Genomic DNA, 19,347 nt, shown 5'->3' on the forward strand with positions numbered 1-19,347 from the left:
GGTACCCGAGTCTGCTGCGTACCCGAGTCGGATTTAAATGCCATAAATGTAATAAATGTATTTAGCAGGACACCGGACTAACATGATTCAGGAAGTCCAATACGATTTTAGTCCTACAATTCAATAGATACTTACGTGACGAGTGACGTTTCACAGCTCCCTACGAGGGTATGGAAGTGTGGTTTCCAATGGGTTTTCAGTGGGGTACAATCATGACACCCCAAACTCATGAAGTGAACGCTATTTATAGTGAGGGTCAATGAGGAAACTTGAATTCCGTACCCCAGTAGAGGGGCGTGGCTTCAGATTTCAGGGATTTTAACGCTTCTGGCGTGAGTACCTATGGAGCAGGTAGGGGGGCGGGCAGTAGCGAAATTGGACCAATTATGAACAACATGGTTGAGCCACAGATGACTGTTTCTCAGTACGAATGAGGTGTAGTGTGTTGAAATTGGTCGCTTAGTGCATATTTACTAAACAGTAGGTTCTAAATAGTATGTAGGTTAATAGTACATACTTTTAGTGAACGGAAGGCAATATGAGGTTTCACATCTCTTTCACTTTGAAATATCATTACAGCGACACCATGCGGTGCCGTACAAGTGTGTACTACTACACATTCCACAAGTCTCGGACAGGCATCGAGACATGTGGCCGAGACGTTATCAAACTTGTAACGAGTTTTTAGTGCTTCCTACCTGGGAACATTCCGTTTCTCTTCTTGTAACGGAGACAAAGAAATACCCCAAACAAGTTGGACAGTCAACAAAGATAATTCAACCCTAGTTTGCTAGCTATAGCTACCGTTTGGGGTAAGTAAACAAATAAAGCTAGCTAGCTTACCTAACTTAGCTAAGTAAGCTAGCCGTTAGCAATCCAAATACATTAGATAGCTGGCTATTTATCCCCTACCCTTGAAGCTAGTCAGATAACGTGTGCAGCAACATAGCAGTTTCGGCAAACATATTTATTAGCAAGCCAACTAGCTATCACTTCGCTGATGATTGTAGCGCAAACGCTTGTAGCTAGCTAACGGTTCGTGTAGCGAGCTAGCAAGTAGCCTAGTAGTGTGCAGCCTTGCAGAGTACTGTAACTTGGCAGGCCATGGAAGTGATACAGCTGTATTAGCTACCTTGCTATCTAGCATTGGCCACCAGATAGCTGGCTCAGCAATAACCCCCATCTGGCTCACCGCAAATCAGGCTGTGTTGTGATAACCAGGTAGTTTTCAAGTTACCCAATTTGCTAGCTATGATCTTCGCTAACAGCTGGTTACTTGTTGACCTTGCAAAGGCAACGCAGTTAGCTTTGTTAGCTAACTGAGTAAGAAGTTAAAGCTAGTTACAGGGAACTTGTGGTTGTATAATGGCTGGATAAAGGAGTTGTCTAGCAAAAAGGGTTGTGTGCCACCAATCAAAGTTTAACTAGCTAGCTGCCCTAGCTAGCTAGTTGTTGGTTAGCCAACGTCGTCACCAGTGTTCCAGAACTGGCAGCAGGCTTGTCTCAAGAGTGCTATCATTTTCATAAGCTTATCATTTGGTGTCACTTAATAACTTGTTATGATGCCTTTTCTAATTTGATTGGCCAAACAAGTACTCCTGCCTTTGATTGTAACTTAATTGCTATTAAGCTAGACTAGAGGAACGGTTGGCCAATGAATAGCAACCTGATGTATTCAAATATGAATGCTTTGTTGCCATTTGGCCTGTTGTGACACATCCATGGCCTATTAAGACTTCTACCATTACAATGTTTTTAAACCTGTTTCCCCTGCCTGTCCCAGGAATTAGAAATTGTACAGGGTGGGTTCCTCCATTAGAGGTGGTATGTTATGGGCAGCTGAATGACCCTGGGACTCAATTTGTTACTTTCAATCAGATGCCAAAAAAACTACCGTGATAGCAAAGTTGAACAAATTGTACAACTCTATGCACTTCTAACAATTCCAACTGGAAAAACACATTGACTTTAAAGGCCCACTAAAGTGACTTTGTTTTACACATTTTTGATTTACACATGATTTCTGGGTGAATGTTAGGTTACATACTTCAATTGATTGTTTTTTGCTGATCACGACTTCTCAAGCCAGCAGACTACATGATTGACGGGGTGGGACGTTTACAAGTTGAATTGACAGTTTGGCTCGTGACCCCCTTCCCAATGTTTTTTTAGCTGGCTATAATGTTGACCAATTTGTTAGCAGCTACAGTGTCTCTTATGTGGATTTATGCACCATTTATGTTTGCAGTTGGATGCTATTACATTTTTGGTGAGTTACTTTGAAGCTTGCTTTGTACAGTTGTTAGTAAATCTACTAAGATAAGTTAGCAAACAGGGTTTTTTCCTTGCAAAATGCAACACTGGTATCTCAAACAACAAGATAACTTCAGCTACATCGTTTTCTTACCTTTGTATTCTGAACAGTCTTGCTGCATTTTACCACAGCATTCTAAATGGCCAGTTCCATCTAGTCTCGGCTGTTATCTGCACCTGCTGGGAGCTGACAATGTGTGCACTGCTAGGGCTGGCTAAAATGGTTGGGATGTAAAATGAAAATCAGGAAAGCGTGAGTGGGCAGTCGTTACAGTCAGCTGGAGGAGGCAGGAGAAGTGTTGTCACAAATGTTCAATCGATGGTGACAGTAATTGCGGATCGCACCAGTTTCATTTTTAAATTGAAGCATATATTTGCGAAACTTTGTTGGCTACCCGCCAAAGTGGCTGGTAAGATGGTTCGTAAGATTTACAGATTTACCTGCCAATGCCAAAATCTACCCGCATTTGGCAGGTGGTGGGTGTTAATTTTTTGCCCTGTGTAATTACAACAATCAGCCACCAAATATTGCTAAGAGTGTTCATTAGGATCTCATGTTCAAGGCAGTACTTTCCTTTTGTGAATTGATCACGTACGCACATTTTACCAGGTGTTTAAATACATTGTTGCCTATATGCAACACCAGGCAGGTAAAGGGTTAAGTTGTGAATTAGCACTGAGAACAATTAATTTTGTTTGCACTATTTCACCTAATAACAGGGACAGTGCAACCTAGTGGACAGAATCTGGTACTATCACACTGTATAATGGGACATTAGACTCACAGCTTCAGTGATTCATACCTTTGGACAGGGCAACCTCCAGATAACCAGATGTAGATTACAGCTTCATATTGCTTGTCAGACATAGAGAACTGATATTCTGTACTGCCTGATCAAATGTTCTAAGGAGGGGTTTGAGGGTTCATGGGTGAATTGACTGTTTTGGATTTCTCATGTCTTAATCATTATCAGGTAGGACATTTTAAACTATATATACCATTGCCGAACAATCTGAGATGGTGGGTGTTGAAATCCTCTTTTTTTTCCATTGATTTCACATGGAATGACCTCTGGTCAATAAGGAAGGAGATATTTAGTGGAATTATATAGTGTAATTCCTGTTCTTTTTAGTGTTTCCTTTTTACTATGTGTTAGTTGCTAATTGATGGTGAATACAAGTAGGCCTAAATTACTCTAGCTGGCAGACTTAGTTAAGCTAACTCCCAGTCAGACCCACTTTTGCTGTCAAACGAAAAGCTGGCACCTGTCTTCAGTTATATTTATATTCTGCAGGTTATGATTTTGGCCTATGGACAAAAATTGTGTATTGTCCGGCAAATAGAAATGTTGCTGGTCACGGGTGACGACAAATTTGAATTGTTACAAAATTTGGGAGGTGCGTGGCACTTCCTGCAGACCCAATTCTATGTTTGCCATGCAGACACTCCGCTCCGCCAGATCAAGCATAAATTGGCCTTTAGGCCATACAAACTTGATTAAACAAGCTGTTTAATGAATGCCCCGCTTCACTATACATTGGGAAAAAAAAAGCATGAGGCGAAGTGGCCCCCAAATTAAATTATTTATTTAGAGTTATTATTTTCACCAGGTATGAACCACAAATTTGGGCTCTTGCTTAGCAAGATAGGCACTCTGGGGTCTTAAAGGGGCAGTGTTGTATTTTTAGGAAAGACAGAAGTGCAAGTTAATTCATCATTAGGCTACAGTGGGCTTGAATATGCTTTATAGGTTTCAGGTCAAACATGGCTGATGTTTAAATAGCAGCATTTTCATTAAAGCCACAGTCTGTAATTTTCCCAGTAATTTCAAATAATGTATACTATATAGGCCTATCCATTGATTTTGATAACTCATAATGAGGTAATTACAACTGTCTCACCTTTTCATAACCAAAACACCAATAACTTAAGCTAAGCAGGGACCCCAAACTCATTAATATTAATGTATTTAATACTCAGACTGAATGTAGCATAATATTTCTCAGACTTTTCATGTTTATTTTTATTTGTCTCCTGTTGTACCTCTTCATCCATCTAAGATGGATATTCCTACACTTTAATACTGTCATTTTTTTTTCTTTGTCACCTCACATTTCTGAAAATTAAATCTGTTAAACAATGAATCAACCCTTTTCCCAAAATAGGCATCATAGGCATGTATTCCTTAATAGTGATTTTTGTTCTATCTCTTTATTCTATTTTTCACAGGTCACTGGGTCATCAGGGACAACGCATCACTGTGCCAAAGATGCCTGGGGGATCAGGAAATGGTGAGTGTCTGCCTTGTTAGAGTGTCAGTCTAGAAATAACTTGGCACATGTGTAGATCTGAAAGGATGGGATTAGCAACACGGTGGAAATTCCACCTTGTCTATCAGAGGGCAGAGATGGAACTACTACCATCTATCATTTGTTCTTCCTTTGACTCTATACTCCAAAAGTTTGGATTTACCCTAACCCTAAATCAGACAATTACCATGAGGTTAACATGCACATTCTCAGCTTTTATTTGAGGGTATTTGTATATTGGTTTCACCATTTATACCATTTCATGGTACCAAAAGTATTGGGACAGGTGTGTTCTGTCACACAATTTTTGCAGGTATAAGAGAGCTGTCAATGTCTAGTCTTGATTCCAGGCTTTGCGTTTGCCTTTGGAGTCTGCTATTGGTGTCTGTCAACATGAGGACCAAAGAGGTGTCACTAAAAGTCAAGGAAACCATTATGAGGCTGAAAAATCTGAAAAAACCATCGCCTACAGATCGTTTGTAAATGTTGTATCATTTAATAGTTTTTTTTGACCAAATACTGAGTCAAGATAGCAACACGAGAGAGCTTGCACATCTAGTATGAATGTCAAACTTATGTATTTTTCTCTTAAAAATAAGAGTACTGCCCTATAAATGGTTTAAATACTAGTCATGCTGAATTGTAACCAGATAACTTGCTGTAACAGACAGAGTGACCTCATTGTGTCCCAGTAGCAGCCATTAAATCCAAACCTACAGACCTTGACCATCATTGCTTCAGACTATTACGCTATGCTAAGAGTCATTGTGGTAATTGTAGGATAGCGGGATAGAGTACATTAATTAAGAGTAATTAGGCCCATAATCACACAAATCAGTTGTAAAAATTAGCAAATACAATTTCCCAACTGTGCAACCACTAAACAACAATTCCAAATAATGTTGCATTATTTCACATAAGGGTTAGTTTTCGAAGCATTTGTATGTGCATTTCTCTAGCATTAATAACTGGCTCCTTATTGCAAGCTCCCTATTTGGCAAGCACCAAGTGAATATCGATCAATCTAAACTAATGACATAACTGTTTGTAAATGGTTTCTAATTAATAAGTTAAGTGATTTATTAACTAATTATAAAGCATTTATAAGCCTGTGGGGGGACATGCAGCGTTCGGCCTGTTGAGGGAGCTACAGGACCGTGGCCAGGGTTGTGTCGGCGAGGCTTCGTTGCACACCTGTTGCAAATAAAGCCTCGTTGACTAGTGCTTAAGATGTGTGTGCCTCTGCTTTTTCAGTAGGTGGGCTGGGAACGGCAAAGAAGGAGACTGACGGCTGGAAAGTCGCTAAAACGGGCTGAAAAGCTAAAACTGTATGAGTGTGCAAATAAACGGGACCAAATCCCTCAATAAGATACTGCGTCTGCCTCTGTGTACGAACGAACATTGTTACATTTCAAGCGGTAAAGAGGGCTACCGGGGTGCGTACACAGAGGCAGACGCAGTATCTTATTGAGGGATTTGGTCCCGTTTATTTGCACACTCATACAGCCGTCAGTCTCCTTCTTTGCCGTTCCCAGCCCACCTACTGAAAAAGCAGAGGCACACACATCTTAAGCACCAGTCAACGAGGCTTTATTTGCAACAAGTGTGCAACGAAGCCTCGCCGACACAACCCTGGCCACGGTCCTGTAACTCCCTCTACAGGCCGAACGCTGCATGTCCCCCCACAAAGCCCTTCACGAATATGACCTTAATGTAAAGTGATACCCAAATTACATTACTTCAGTATTTAAAGTGTTCATACGTTTTGTGGGGGTGCTTTTTTTTGGGGGGGGGGGGGGGTTCATATTATATGCATTTCTACACATTTTATTATATACTACCTACCCTTTAAATGAGAAGTGGATGTGCCTTGTCTCTCTGGGTGTCAGGTGGGCAGGCTCCAGAGGATGGTACAGACACTGAAGAGGCGGAGCGGTGTCCTATCTGCCTGGGCGTCTTGGGCCGTGGTGATCTTGCCATGCCTGAAAGCTGCTGCCATGTCTTCTGCCTCAGCTGCCTCCTCAGATGGGCAGAGGTAAGCTTCACATCCACCCTATCATCCCAGAAACATCAGCATTGGTGACAACAGTAGATGTTGCAAGTAGCCTGTTGTAATATGCCATGGTCTTGCATTATTCTTAAAGGGCTTATTTAAGATTTGCATGTCATTTTTCACATAACTTATGCATTGAGATATTTTCATCAACATGTCGGTGTCACAAGCGAGAAATGTGGATACTGCCTTAACTGTGTCTTTAAGTTGCAGACAGTTCCATCCTGCCCAGTGGACAGACGGCCTTTTGATGTTGTCTACAAACGGGACACAGTGTTAGGATGTGTTAAGGTTAGCAGTGGTTTCTATTTCTATTTGTATAGCACTGTTTAAAAACACAGTTTTATCACAAAGTGCTTTACAATATGGCTGGATTTTTTTTTTGTTCTGGAAAATGACAGAAACCACAATGTTTGTATTTGGGTGATGCTAATTTAATCTGGTGAGGCCCAAATTTACTTGCTATGATGTGATTGTCAGGTTCCGGTGAAGAAGAAAGTCAGCCAATCAGAGCCTGAGAGATGTGGCTGCACAGACATGGAATCCACCGGCTGTTTGTTAAAGTGAGTGCACTGTGGTCCACATTGCATCAGCAGAATTAGTTAAGGCTTTCACATTATTTGCAGTTGTGTAGTATTTCCCTTTTATGACAGATGTAAAAAAACATTTTTTTCAGAAACAAGCAAGAAGGAAGATTGCAACGACAGAAGATGGAGAAGACATCAGATGCGAAAGTGAAAGGCCTCATTAGGAAATGTGTGTGCTTGCTTATCCATGTCACGTAAACACTACTGTTTCCCTAATTTACACAACATGCATAGTTAACAACATTAATTGTAACCCTCAGGCAACGACGATGACCCTTTTGCGATGAGCAAGAAAAAGGTTTGTAATTTCAAAACCCTGCAATAACTATTTCATAATCCCCAACCGTAAAAGGTCCATGTTAGGGCAGCTGTGATGATTTAAATGCAGATTTAGACAGCAACTGTATGGATATGTTATGCATGCGAACAATTCTGTTTTGGTTGATTCAGACCTAATTTTCTGAAATTACCAGTTGTAAGTCAAATTAGTAGTAACAGCTCTGTACCCTGTCCTCTTGGAATTGATTTGTGAAGGTCAAGCCTAATTTTTAGCTTGTCTTACCTGTTCAGGTGAGAGGCGCTCTCTGTGGCCCCTGGTCCCTATCCACGGCAGACTCCACTCTGGGCACTCTGACACAGGGCATGTGAGTAGGCCACCCCTAAGTCAACCTCATAAGCAGGTCACTGATAGACAATGTGTTATTTAAAGGGGAACAGATTTGTAACCCCAAATGCATTATCTCTAGCACCATACCAGTGTCTACATATGTGAAAACGATTTTCTACATTTCGTAGTAAAAAAAAAAGAAAAAAGATAACATCCTAATACAACAGGTTTCCAGCCAGGCTTTTGCAGCTGTAGACCAGAAAATGTTTGTCATGTTTTAGCTGACGCGCACACGCTACTAATTTTTTCCAAATTATATGAAAGTTTTCTCTTGACTGTCATAGATTTACCAAATCAAATTGTTGTTTGAAAAAGTTAAGTCCTTGACACATCCATCCACCCAACTACTGACCACTGAATATGTATGTACCATCGGTAGATGATTGAACAGACTAGTTCTGTTCTTGATGCACCAAGGATCACCATCCTGCTGCTACCTACCAGTCTGCTCTGAGTCCTATATAAGCAAATCATGAGAATGGCTGGGATTAATCTTTCGCAGGAGTGCCCTCTTCATTCACAACACTTTTTATGCATAGTCCCCCTATTTCAGCGTACCCAAAGGTGATGGGACATTATCAAATGTCCAAATGATGCACTCGTGTTCAAATAATTACTATGAGGTTAAAGTAGATCTTTTATTTGATGCTATTTGTGTACATATTGGTTTCACCACTTAGAAATTACACCACTTTTTATGCAGTCCCCCTATTTCTGGGTAGCCAAAAGTAATGGGACAGATTTATTAAATGTCCAAATTAAGTACTTATGTTTAGTATTAGGTCGACAATCCTTTACATGCAATAAATGCCTGAAGTCTGCGACCTATTGACCCCAACAGACGCTGGGCATACTCTCTGGTGATGCTCTGCCAGGCCTGTACTGTAAGTTGTTTGTTTTGAGGACGATTTGCCTCAAGTCTCCTCTTCAGCAAATTCAGTAGGATTTAAATCTGGAGATTGACTTGGCCAGTCAAGAACTTTGAACTCCCTAGTTGCTATGGCAGTATGTTTTAGGTCATTGTCCTACTGTATTTTGAGGCGCCATCCAATGAGTTTTGAGGCATTTGCTTGTACTTTCTGTACACTTCAGAATTCATCCAGCTGCTGCCATCAGCAGTTACATCATCAATGAAGACAAGTGAGCCAGTTCCAATGGAAACCATACATGCCCAAGCCATAACACCCCCTCCACCATATTTCGAAGATGAGGTGGTATGCTGTGAATGTTGTGCAGTTCCTTTTTTTCGCCACACTTTACTCTTGCCGTCACTCTTTTCGGTACTTTTTAGCAAACCATAACCTGGCTTTTGTGGCTAACTTTGCACCTTGCACTGTAGCCTCTGTAGTTCTGCTGATGAAGTCTTCTGCAGATGGTAGTCTCTGACACATTCAAACACTCTACCTCCTAGAGAGTGTTTCAGATCTGTGTGATGGTTGTTTTGGAGTTTTTCTTAATTATGGTGGTTGGTCCTCTTCCTTGGCCCACCAGGCCGTTTGCGATTTCTGAGCTCACCAGTGCTTTCTTTCCTTTTAATATATAATGTTCCAAACTGTTCATTTGTGTAGGTTTATGGTTTTGGCTATGTTTCTGATTTACATTTTTGTGATATTTTTGCCTCATAACGGCTTCCCTGATTTTCATTGAAGTCTGTTTGGTCCTTGTATTGACAGACACCAATAGCAGACTCCAAAGGCAAATGCAAAGCCTAGAATCAATACTAGATATTGAGAGCGCTCTCATGATTGCTCAAATGATGTGACAGAACACACCTGACGAACCAAAAACACCTGTCATGCCAATTGTCCCATCATTTTTGGGTACCCTGACATAGGCGGACTATGCATAAAAAGTGTTGTAAGTTCTGAATGGTGAAACCAATATGGACACAAATACCATCCAATAAAATGCATTGCTGCAGTACTAAACTGAAAAAGAACAGTGGAGTCATTTTTGCTCTTCATTTTAATGAGGAACTGTTAACAGAACTGAATCATTAAGAAGAACCCAAATTGGTACCGACATCGATTAAATCCTAATGATATCCAACCCATAATACACTCAATACTTTAACCAGAATGCCTATAAACAATGTATCAATTACTGTGTATATATTGAGTGCTTTGTCTACTTTGCAGTGCAGAGCCCCTTTGGGTGGCTGAGGAAGAACCTTTTGAGGCTAGCTGTAAACAGTGCAGTCGCCAGGCACAAGTTTGTCCATGGCTGTCCGTAGCTGTGCCCATTGCGGCCAGAGGCAACTCAAGGTGAGAGTGGTACTCTGGGACTTCTGGTGAAGTTAATGTTTATTTTACGCCTTCTGAATTTTAACTGCTCATGCCTACTGCTTATGTGAACCCTTGTTATGTGATTGGTGAGTATGCAACTGATAAGATCCAGGTATGAATATGCATATGTTAGTTGAAATGAGGCCGTACCAGAGTGTGGTCAACATTTGTGCAAAGCTCTGATCTAATGTTGCTCCCGCAGACATTGTCTCAACCCCCCTGAGTGGAGTAGCAGCCCCTTTCCTCTGCGACCCCTCTCTACCTCTGCCTCATCCCTCGGCCCGGGGCACTTTGGTGAGTCCCACTATATACTCCTCTTCAAAGTAGGCTTATACCGGTATCAGAATTCTCAAACCTGTATACCTTTGCCAAAATACCTGCTACACTGGTAATACCTTTAAAAAATAAAAACATTTCGACCAAGTGTAGCAGCACACGTTGCATAATGCATAATAATAATGCATAACGAGTGCACCCAGACTCTGAGCGCACCAGGTGACAGCAGAAGTTTTCCTTGCGTATTTTACTGCATGTTCTGCAAGCTAAATCTAGTGGCCTATTCAATTAACAAAAGTAACGAGGTAGTACTCTGTCATGTGCTTGGCAGTTAATGTTTAATGATGTTTTGAAAAGCTTTTTTTTTACCTACATTGTTAACATTCGCTATTTAGCTACACACATAAAGCCAGCTCCTGGTGCACAACACACTCACCCACTGAAAATTAAAGATATCTTATCCATGCAACTGTTAATGGGTGTTTCAGTTTAATGTGCGGGTGTCGATTAGTTCCCATTTTTGGCCGTCATCATTTTCATGCAAGTCTTGCAAATAACCTTGTCCAAATCTGCAGGCTCTCCTTTGTCATTGGGTCAGAGCACGAAATGCTGCCATGTAGCAGCAATGGCATTTTTTTATAGTCAAGTCATTAGCGCTAGTCATCTTTTTTTCTCCTTCTCTAGCCTTAAGTGGAAGAGGTCATGTGCAACACCCTAAAAGTTACATTTGTAATTCTTTATGCAACCCCGCTGGCAGTTGCGCTGTTACACATTGTGAATTGACAAACAGCACTTAATTTGGCAGTTTGATAGATAATGGAGCAGAAATTTCATGACTGTATTGAAAAGCATACCGTGGGCATTTTCAAATCCTGCGAGATTACCGCTATACCGCCCACCCTAGATCAAACCCTGCATTCTTTGTGTTATATGCTATGCTTTTGTCAAAACCCTCACCTGATATTATTCATGATGCCCCTCCAACAGTCTTTCAAGGAAGAGTTTGTGCAGTCACCTGCCCCAAAGGAGGGGAGAAGAAGGGTACCGGGGCATCAGGCTCTAGAGCCCCCACCAAACAGTCACTGACTAGCAGACGCTCTGGCCGAAACAGCAGGGCCCAGGAACCAGCTACGACGCAAGACCCTGTATCATCACAATCCCAGTCCTCAGACTCAGACTCATCCACAAACCAGCCCACAAAAGCAGGCAAAGCATCCTCAGCGACTGGCAAAAGGAAGGGCAAGCAGGCAGCTAATCGTAAGTCCAGTGGCAAGAGGAAAGCCCCAGCTAGGAGAAAGGCCTCTCCCAGAGTCCTCAGTAGCCCAACAGGAAGTGAGGAGGAAGAGGAAAGCAAGGGGGAAGATGAAAAGGAGGAGAAGCACAGTAAAGGGGGAGAGCAAAAGGAGAACAGCTTGGAATTGCAGCACTCAGACGGGGAAGGGAGCCCACAAGCGGGGAACCCCAGCTCCAGCCATGCCGATGAGGAACACAGTTCAGAACCTTCTATAAGCGATTTGGGTCAGGAGCAGGAGAAAACTGAGATTCAACCGGGCAAAAATGAAAACAGTGTCTCAAAGGAACAGGAGGATGAGGAGGGAGAGGATCAGAAGTCGCCGTCATCAGATGCAGCTCTGAATAGTTCTGGACTGTCTGATGACAAGGACCAGGAGGCAGTGGAGGAACATGGGGGCCCAGTTTCTGATGGAGACATGGAAGACCTAGAAAAAAGCAACTCGCCCTATCCTTCCAACTCTCCATTTGAGAGCCCGCAGTCTTTACAATCAGGCCAACTTGTGGAGGAAGATGCAGATGCCTTGGAGCCCACTGCAGATCCAGCAAAGGGGAAACTGGAAGATGACTCTTCAATGAAGGTGTCTCCCAGCCCCACCAGAGAGCAGGAATCTAGAAGTAGCTCTCTGCTCTGTGACTCCCCAGATAGAAGCATGTCCCAGCAAGCTCAAGGCACCTCAGAAGAGAAAGCTTCAGAAGACGCTGAGATGCGTCAGCTACATGATGGCACAAACAAGAGGAGCAAAGACGACAATCTATCGGAGGATGACACAGATGCTATACCAATGGACTGCGATTCACCTAGCAGTGAGCACAGCAACAACCTGACCCCTGATCCAACAGGGGAAAGTGAAAGTCCAGATCATACAGCACCTGTGTCCACTAGCCAAGCTGTTGAGGAGAGGAACAGCAGAGAACAGGAGTGCTCAGTTGCAGAAGAGAGGGGCCAGGAAAGGAGGAATGGGAAGCAGCGCAGGTCTCGATTCCACTCCTCTGCCACCACCTGGTCTCCCAATAGAGAATCTAGACGAGACTCATCAAGGAGGTCACGGTCATGCTCTCAAGAGCGCATTAAGGAGCGAGAGGGCAGCCCACCTTCCAGCCGCTCTTCCAGACCCCACAGCAGGGAGAGGGACGGGGAGAGAGACATATCCAGGAAGGAGCGCAGCCGTGAGAGGAAGAGCAGGAAGCGGTCAAGAAGCCGGTCCAGATCCAAATCTCGATCCCCCTCTAGATCTCGGACCAGACCCTACAGGCGAGGGGCATCCCCGGACCGACCAGATTCAGGGGGGCAGTCACCCCGAAGGAGGGACCGCTCAGCTGGGGATGGGTGGAGGGCTGGGCAGGGTAGTGACTCCCGGAGAAATCCCTTGGGTAATTTTCCTTCTAGAGAGACAGGCCGCTCTGAAAACGGAGGATTCATGGATTCTTCCCCAGACCGAGTCCAGTCGGACAATCCTGACTGGGTCACAGAGAAGACCCGGGCTGATGCAGAGACCAGGAGCCGTGAGATTGGTGGCCGTTGGGAACAGCAGCGTAGTGGAGGGTCAGCAGACTCTGGGGCCCGCTGCGGGGCTCAGGGTGGCTGGGGCGGTTCAGAGCACGGCCGAGGAGCAGGGAGGGGAGGCTACCGCACCGGCAACCAGCAGGGGGAGCCTGTGGAAAACCGCTGGCAGCCCAGAAACACGTTCTCGGGGACAGTGAACAATTCAGGGAGTGACTCATACAGCCGCTTCAACGAGAACTGGGGTGGCCGTAGGAAAGAGCCGGAGATGGGCGAGTCTGCGCTGGACAGATCTGGTTGGTCGTCAGCCTCCAGCTGGGCAGTGAGGAGGACGCTTCCGGCCGACGTGCAGAACTATTACTCCAGGAGAGAGCGAGGAGCAGGTGCAGGGGGAGGTGGCTGGAACAGGCAAGAGGAGGAGCAGCCGACAGCAGCAGGTCAGAACTTCTCCCACATGGCACGTCCAATATTGACAAATCAGTTGAACGGAATATTCAGTTTACAATTGCATGCAATTTCTGACTTACCCTGGCTGTTGTCAAGTTCCCCAGACAATTTCACCCCACGTTTTGCTTACTTGGGAACTTAAGTCGTGAATCAACTGCCATTATGGCTATAAGAACCCAATAATTTAAAATTAATCAACATACAGTTGTTTTCTTAGGACCTTTTTACTACAAAATGTAGAAAAATGACCGTTCAGATACAGTATGTAGGTCACTGGGATGGTGCTGGAGATAATGAATGAGGTTAAAAAAAAATAACTATCTACAGATATGATGGTGATGTATTCATTCAGTTTTGTGTTTCCAGAGCCCCCTAAAAATGAGTCCAATGCCCAGGTCCCGGGCGAAGCTCCAGCTCTCCTGAATGTGGTGCCCCCCCAGATGAACGTCCTGCACTACCCACGAGGCCTGCCAGTCAGTCTGCAGCCAACCCCGTATGGGATGCCCCCTCGAGTCCCCGTGCACCTCTACCCTGCAGTGCCTCTCCAACAAGTTCCTGCTGTGGCCACCCAGGGCCTCCCTCCTCCTCCCCCACCACCTCCCCCGATGCAGCAGGGCAGTCTGTCAGCTGCACAGCCTGATAGCCGTGCCACACAGGTAGGGGCAACCTGGGTAGTGTGGGACTGAGGATTCAGATTTTTTGGCAGAAAAGGGGGATTCAATGTAACTTTTGTAGTGGTGCTTATTGGTATGTATGTTTTTCTCTAGATCCTGATATTGATTACAATGATCTGCATATACGTACCTGGGCATTCGGATTCATGATAAACTGTCTTTTAAATGCAAGTTAAAAAAGCTTAGTTAAACTTGGTTTTCTGTATAGATTCCTCCTTCATCTTTGAGAATAGGATTGTCCAGGTGATGCCTCCTCCCTGTCCTCAATTATGGTGACACAATTCACATGCACACGGCAGCCTCAGTTCTCAAACCTTAGACTCGGTTTATCAATCTGTGATTCATTTCTAGAGAGTGTTTCCGTACCCACCATTGTCTTTTATATCAGTCTGTGGGTTGGGAGTATTTGACTTCAAGAAGGACATACCATTGAATTTGATTTGTGTATAAAGCAGTTCTTTTAAAATATTCATTTTACCTTACATTGTTGCTTTTATGGCAGACACGCTCTCCAGAGTAGCAAACCAGGTCCCAAGCTTGGTTAACCCACAAAGCGTTTTGTGTGAACTAGGCAAATCAGCCTTTAGTTTCCAAGTACATGGAACGACCTTCAAAACAAACTAAAATTAGATTATCTTGTCATTAGGTCAGTTTAAAACCTTGACTAATGGTCTGTCATCCAATGTATATGTTTTAATTGATTATATTGTGTACATTGACTTGTAATTTGTATGGAATTAATTAACCATATTATGTTTGTAATATTGAATGTAGTCTACATTTAGGATTGTTTTATGTTTGTAAGCAGGGGTCCTCTGCAAAAGTGACCTTGTTCTCTCAGTAGGACTCCCTGCCTAAATAACAGTTTAATAATATATAGTGCACTCCAAGTATTGGAAAGAAGAATCATTTTGTCTTCTTTTAGCTCTATACTCCCAACAGTTTGGATTTGAATTCAAACAATGGGGTACTATGTGGTCAAAGTAGGGATTCTCAGCTTTAATTCAATGTTTTTTTCTTTGATTGGTTTCACCATTCAGAAAGTACAGCAAACATACTCCCCCTGTTTCAGGGCTCCAGAAGTATTGGAAAAATCATATAATATCAAAATAAAGCTCTCATCTTTAGTATTTGGTCGACAATCCTTTGCACTGCCTGAAGTCTGTGACCCATTGACCCTACCTGACGCTGGGTATATTCTCTGGTGATGCTCAGCCAGGCCTGTCTGAAGTTGTTGTTTGTTTTGAGGTATTTTTGCCTTGAGTTCCCTCTTCAGCAAATGAAATGCATGTTCAATTGGATTTAAATTTGGATTGACTTGGCCACTTTAGAACTTTCCTCTTTTGGGCCTGAAAAACTCTGTAGTTGCTATGGCAGTATGTTTGGGGTCATTGTCTTGCTGTTTGATGAAGGGCAGTCCAATGAGATTAGAAGCATTTGCTGCAGCAGACAAGATACTTCCAAGATGTTTCTGTACACTTCAGAATTCATTCTGCTGCTGCTGTCAGCAGTTACATAATCAATGAAGATAAGTGAGAGAGTTCCAGTGGCAGCCAAGCCATAACATTCGCTCCACCATATTTCACAGATGAGGTGGTATAACACAGATTTTTGGCAGTTCCTTTTTTTTCTCCACACTTTACATTTGCCATCACTCTGGTACATGTTAGTCTCATTTGTCCACAAGATCTTTTTCCAGAACTCTGCAGGCTCTTTTTGGTACTTTTTAGCAAACTAATCTAGCCATCCAGTTTCTGTTGCTAACTAGTGGTTTACAGCCCATGTCCAGGCCCTGCCATCTTCCTCCACCCAGCATGGCCTGCACAGCAAGGCCCAGGCAGATAGCTCCAAGAAGGAAAAGTTCACCGCCAGTGATATGAATCTCAACATTCATCCTAAAAGTTGCCCTCAATACTCTCCGTAAAAGGCACATGTATATAGGGGTGTGCCTCTTTGACTCTCAAGGCAATTCAATACGCAAGTCAATATGCAATTAAATTGTTACATTTAGAATAGACAAAAATAATAAGGAATCTGCAGAACTTAAGAAATGTGTAATTTTCCACAGACCCCTAAATGGCTGAAGTGCGCAATTTCATTCGTCTTCCTTTTCATCTGCTTGATTTATTTACTACTTGATTTATTTATTAAAATGCCAGGTTAAAGCAGTTTGGAGGCTACCCACCAGAGGGCAGTTTCTGAAGATCAGTGTGAATAATGAGAGAGGGAGAGAGAGACCTACCTACCTACCTGCTGGGTGCCTGACCATAGATAGTGGCATAAGACAACTCCTATCACAAGATTGCGTAGAGGTAATTATCATTGTATTAGATCATTTGGAGCCGTTATGAATGTTCTCTTCTCTATTTCCACTGTAGAAACAACAGGTTCAGGAGAGGGCTATTAATGAAGTGAAGACGGCAATGAAACCGTACTACCAAAAGAAGGACATCACCAAGGAGGAGTACAAAGAGATTGTCCGCAAAGCGGTTGAAAAGGTGAGTGGAGATTATTCAGAAACATTTTGACATGAATTTGAACACAGGAAACAAGCATGTGGTGCGATATTTCCATCATATTGAAGAGCATCGTGAAGGCATACAGGTATACTGTTAAAGAAAACAAAATTTCATTAGCTTGTTCTTTTTGTGACTCAAACAGTAATTTTAATTATTCTTAACTGCTGCTAAGGGACAAATGTGGTGTTTAAAGTACAGTCAGTGTTTTGATTTTTGAAATATTTCTGACAAGATTTTAACACCAAGCAAAAGTTCAGTGAAAAATGTATAATGATTTGGAGGTGAATAAAAGAATTTGAGGTGCAAAAACAAAAGTTTTGTTCATGTTCCAGACCTGGTGAGCTGTAACTCTCCTCACACCCTCCTGTGTTATTACTATATTTTTTTTAGGACAACCTTATTACAGTTTTTTCTAGAAAATCTTTACTATGTTATTATTATTTTGTTAGTAATATAAAAGTCATCAAACAGGTGTCCAACAGCATCTGGTCTTAATTTTGATAAGTTGTCACTTCTTTTTCTTTTCTTTTTTTTAGATCTGCCATAGCAAGAGTGGAGAGGTGAACTCTGGGAAAGTGGCAAACCTGGTGAAGGCCTATGTGGACAAATACAAACACGCCCGCAAGAAATAGACAACTGCTGAGCAGGATGCTCTTAGCCCATCATCTGCTTAAGTGCAATTTTTACCAGCTGTATAAATCAGCTGTATACCTCCATGCTGAAACAAACTGGAGTGTGACCTTTTGATATCTCTTACCTTGAATGAAGATTTTTCTATAGATTTCATATTTTGTTAAAAAAAAAATCCAGTTGGAAATAGTAGTGCAAGAGCCCTTTATTTTACGTAGATCTTGTGGCTTGGGAACTGCTATAAGAAACCCAGAGTGTGTGTGTGGGGGGGGGGGTTGTGTGTGAGGTAAGCACGTTTTCTCTGGTGAGTGGCCCTTTCTCAACTGTTAACAACTTGATTCCCTGTGTCCTTTCCTTCGTCCTCCACTTGCTTATTCTCAAAAAGCATTGGAAAAGAATATCTTGGGGGGAGGAACCTAGGTCTTCTCCTCCAATGCATTTTGAGTATGATGCGAGTGGAGGACAAAGGAGAGGATGCAAGCAATCAAGTTTCTAACAGTTGAGTAAGGGCCATGGACATGGCGTTACGGGTAGTACAGAGGAGAGCGCCCTCTTGTGGAGCCAGCTGGTACAATTCATTTCTTCCAGTCTCCACAAGGACCTCTTGATTACTTAGCTTACAAATAATGTCATTGGTTCTCATTTGTTTGTTTTTTAATAAATATTCTACAATTATAATTCAGATTGAAGCCTAGGTAAATGTGCATTGCCTTTATGACTCTTTGTTGCCACAGCTCAAAGCTGTGTGCTGAAAACGTCTGAGTGTCATTGTCAGGGACCTGATTGGTTGGGAGTAAGTGGTCTTTTGGCCAATCAGCAGTGAGTATGTAATGTAAGGAATGGGTTTGGCAGATCAGGTAAAAAAGGCTCTGGCCCTTACTTGTATTAAATGTGCTGCGTGAACATTGTATGAAATACCCAGAAAGCAATGAAATAAATTAGCTGCTTCCTGAGTCTGATTCTGTGTGGTGAGTTTGGTGTGTCACCTCGTAGAGAAGTGATGGTGGTGATTTCACCATCCAGTTGATTTCACCCTCAGAATTAGTAGGAATTAAGTCCTTCATTTCAATTTCATAATTTGAACCCATACCAATGGTTACTTATTTTACATATTCAACAGCAGTCACAACAATGAGATGTAGTAGTTATTGCGGTAGAGTTCTTCTGCTACAGGGATCCTCTGCTTTACAGGCCGAATCGTATGTGTGGAAAAGTTGAGGGCTCATGATAATTTTCTTTCCACAGCATTGGACTGTTAATGTTGACGATCTGAGTACCAGATGCCACACCGAGGCGGTGTAGACTTGAGTCACAACACTGGACATGGAAATGGAGGGAAACAAATGTCACTTTTAAAGCTGACATAAACTGATACCAAGTTATTTATTTAGTTATTAAAAAGAACTAAAAATGACTTTTCACAGTTATGGAAGAATTGACAGCCATTCAAAGAAAGAAAAACATGGTGACTATGGGGTCTATTCATGTTCACTATAGGCTCTATTATTTGTATTTATAGGCTCTATTATTTGTATTTTTACCCTTAATTCTAAAAGCTTATTAGATTACATATTAAATGCTATATAATAGAAGAATGCTTAGAATGTTGTAAGCTTTGCATAAGATTCTACATTCAGGCACTACTTAGTCTCACAGGGCCAGATGTGTTGCGTATGCTCCCATCATACCGCCTGGAGGCTTCTATAGATGGTTGGGAGGGACATGCACGCGCCAGAAATCCGCCCATCGTTATTCGTCTTACAAATCTATCATCAACCCCAACACAAAATGA

General features: G+C 42.5%; 1 protein-coding gene across 1 annotated transcript; it reads left to right on the top strand.

Moving 5' to 3' along the window:
* Window positions 1-612: 612 nt before the first annotated feature.
* On the top strand, window positions 613-17,979 carry scaf11 (SR-related CTD-associated factor 11). The gene is made up of 14 exons (XM_083691973.1): window positions 613-812; window positions 4,544-4,605; window positions 6,513-6,658; window positions 6,884-6,967; window positions 7,157-7,239; window positions 7,353-7,432; window positions 7,524-7,561; window positions 7,834-7,907; window positions 10,069-10,194; window positions 10,418-10,509; window positions 11,479-13,722; window positions 14,099-14,388; window positions 16,785-16,904; window positions 17,462-17,979. The coding sequence occupies exons 2-14, from the start codon at window positions 4,584-4,586 to the stop codon at window positions 17,555-17,557; spliced, it is 3,495 nt and encodes a 1,164-aa protein (XP_083548099.1). The 5' UTR covers window positions 613-812; window positions 4,544-4,583; the 3' UTR covers window positions 17,558-17,979.
* The last annotated feature ends 1,368 nt before the right edge of the window (window positions 17,980-19,347 follow it).

This window comes from Argentina silus, assembly GCF_951799395.1.
Source record: "Argentina silus genome assembly, chromosome: 20".
NCBI classification, from domain to species: Eukaryota; Metazoa; Chordata; class Actinopteri; order Argentiniformes; family Argentinidae; genus Argentina; species Argentina silus.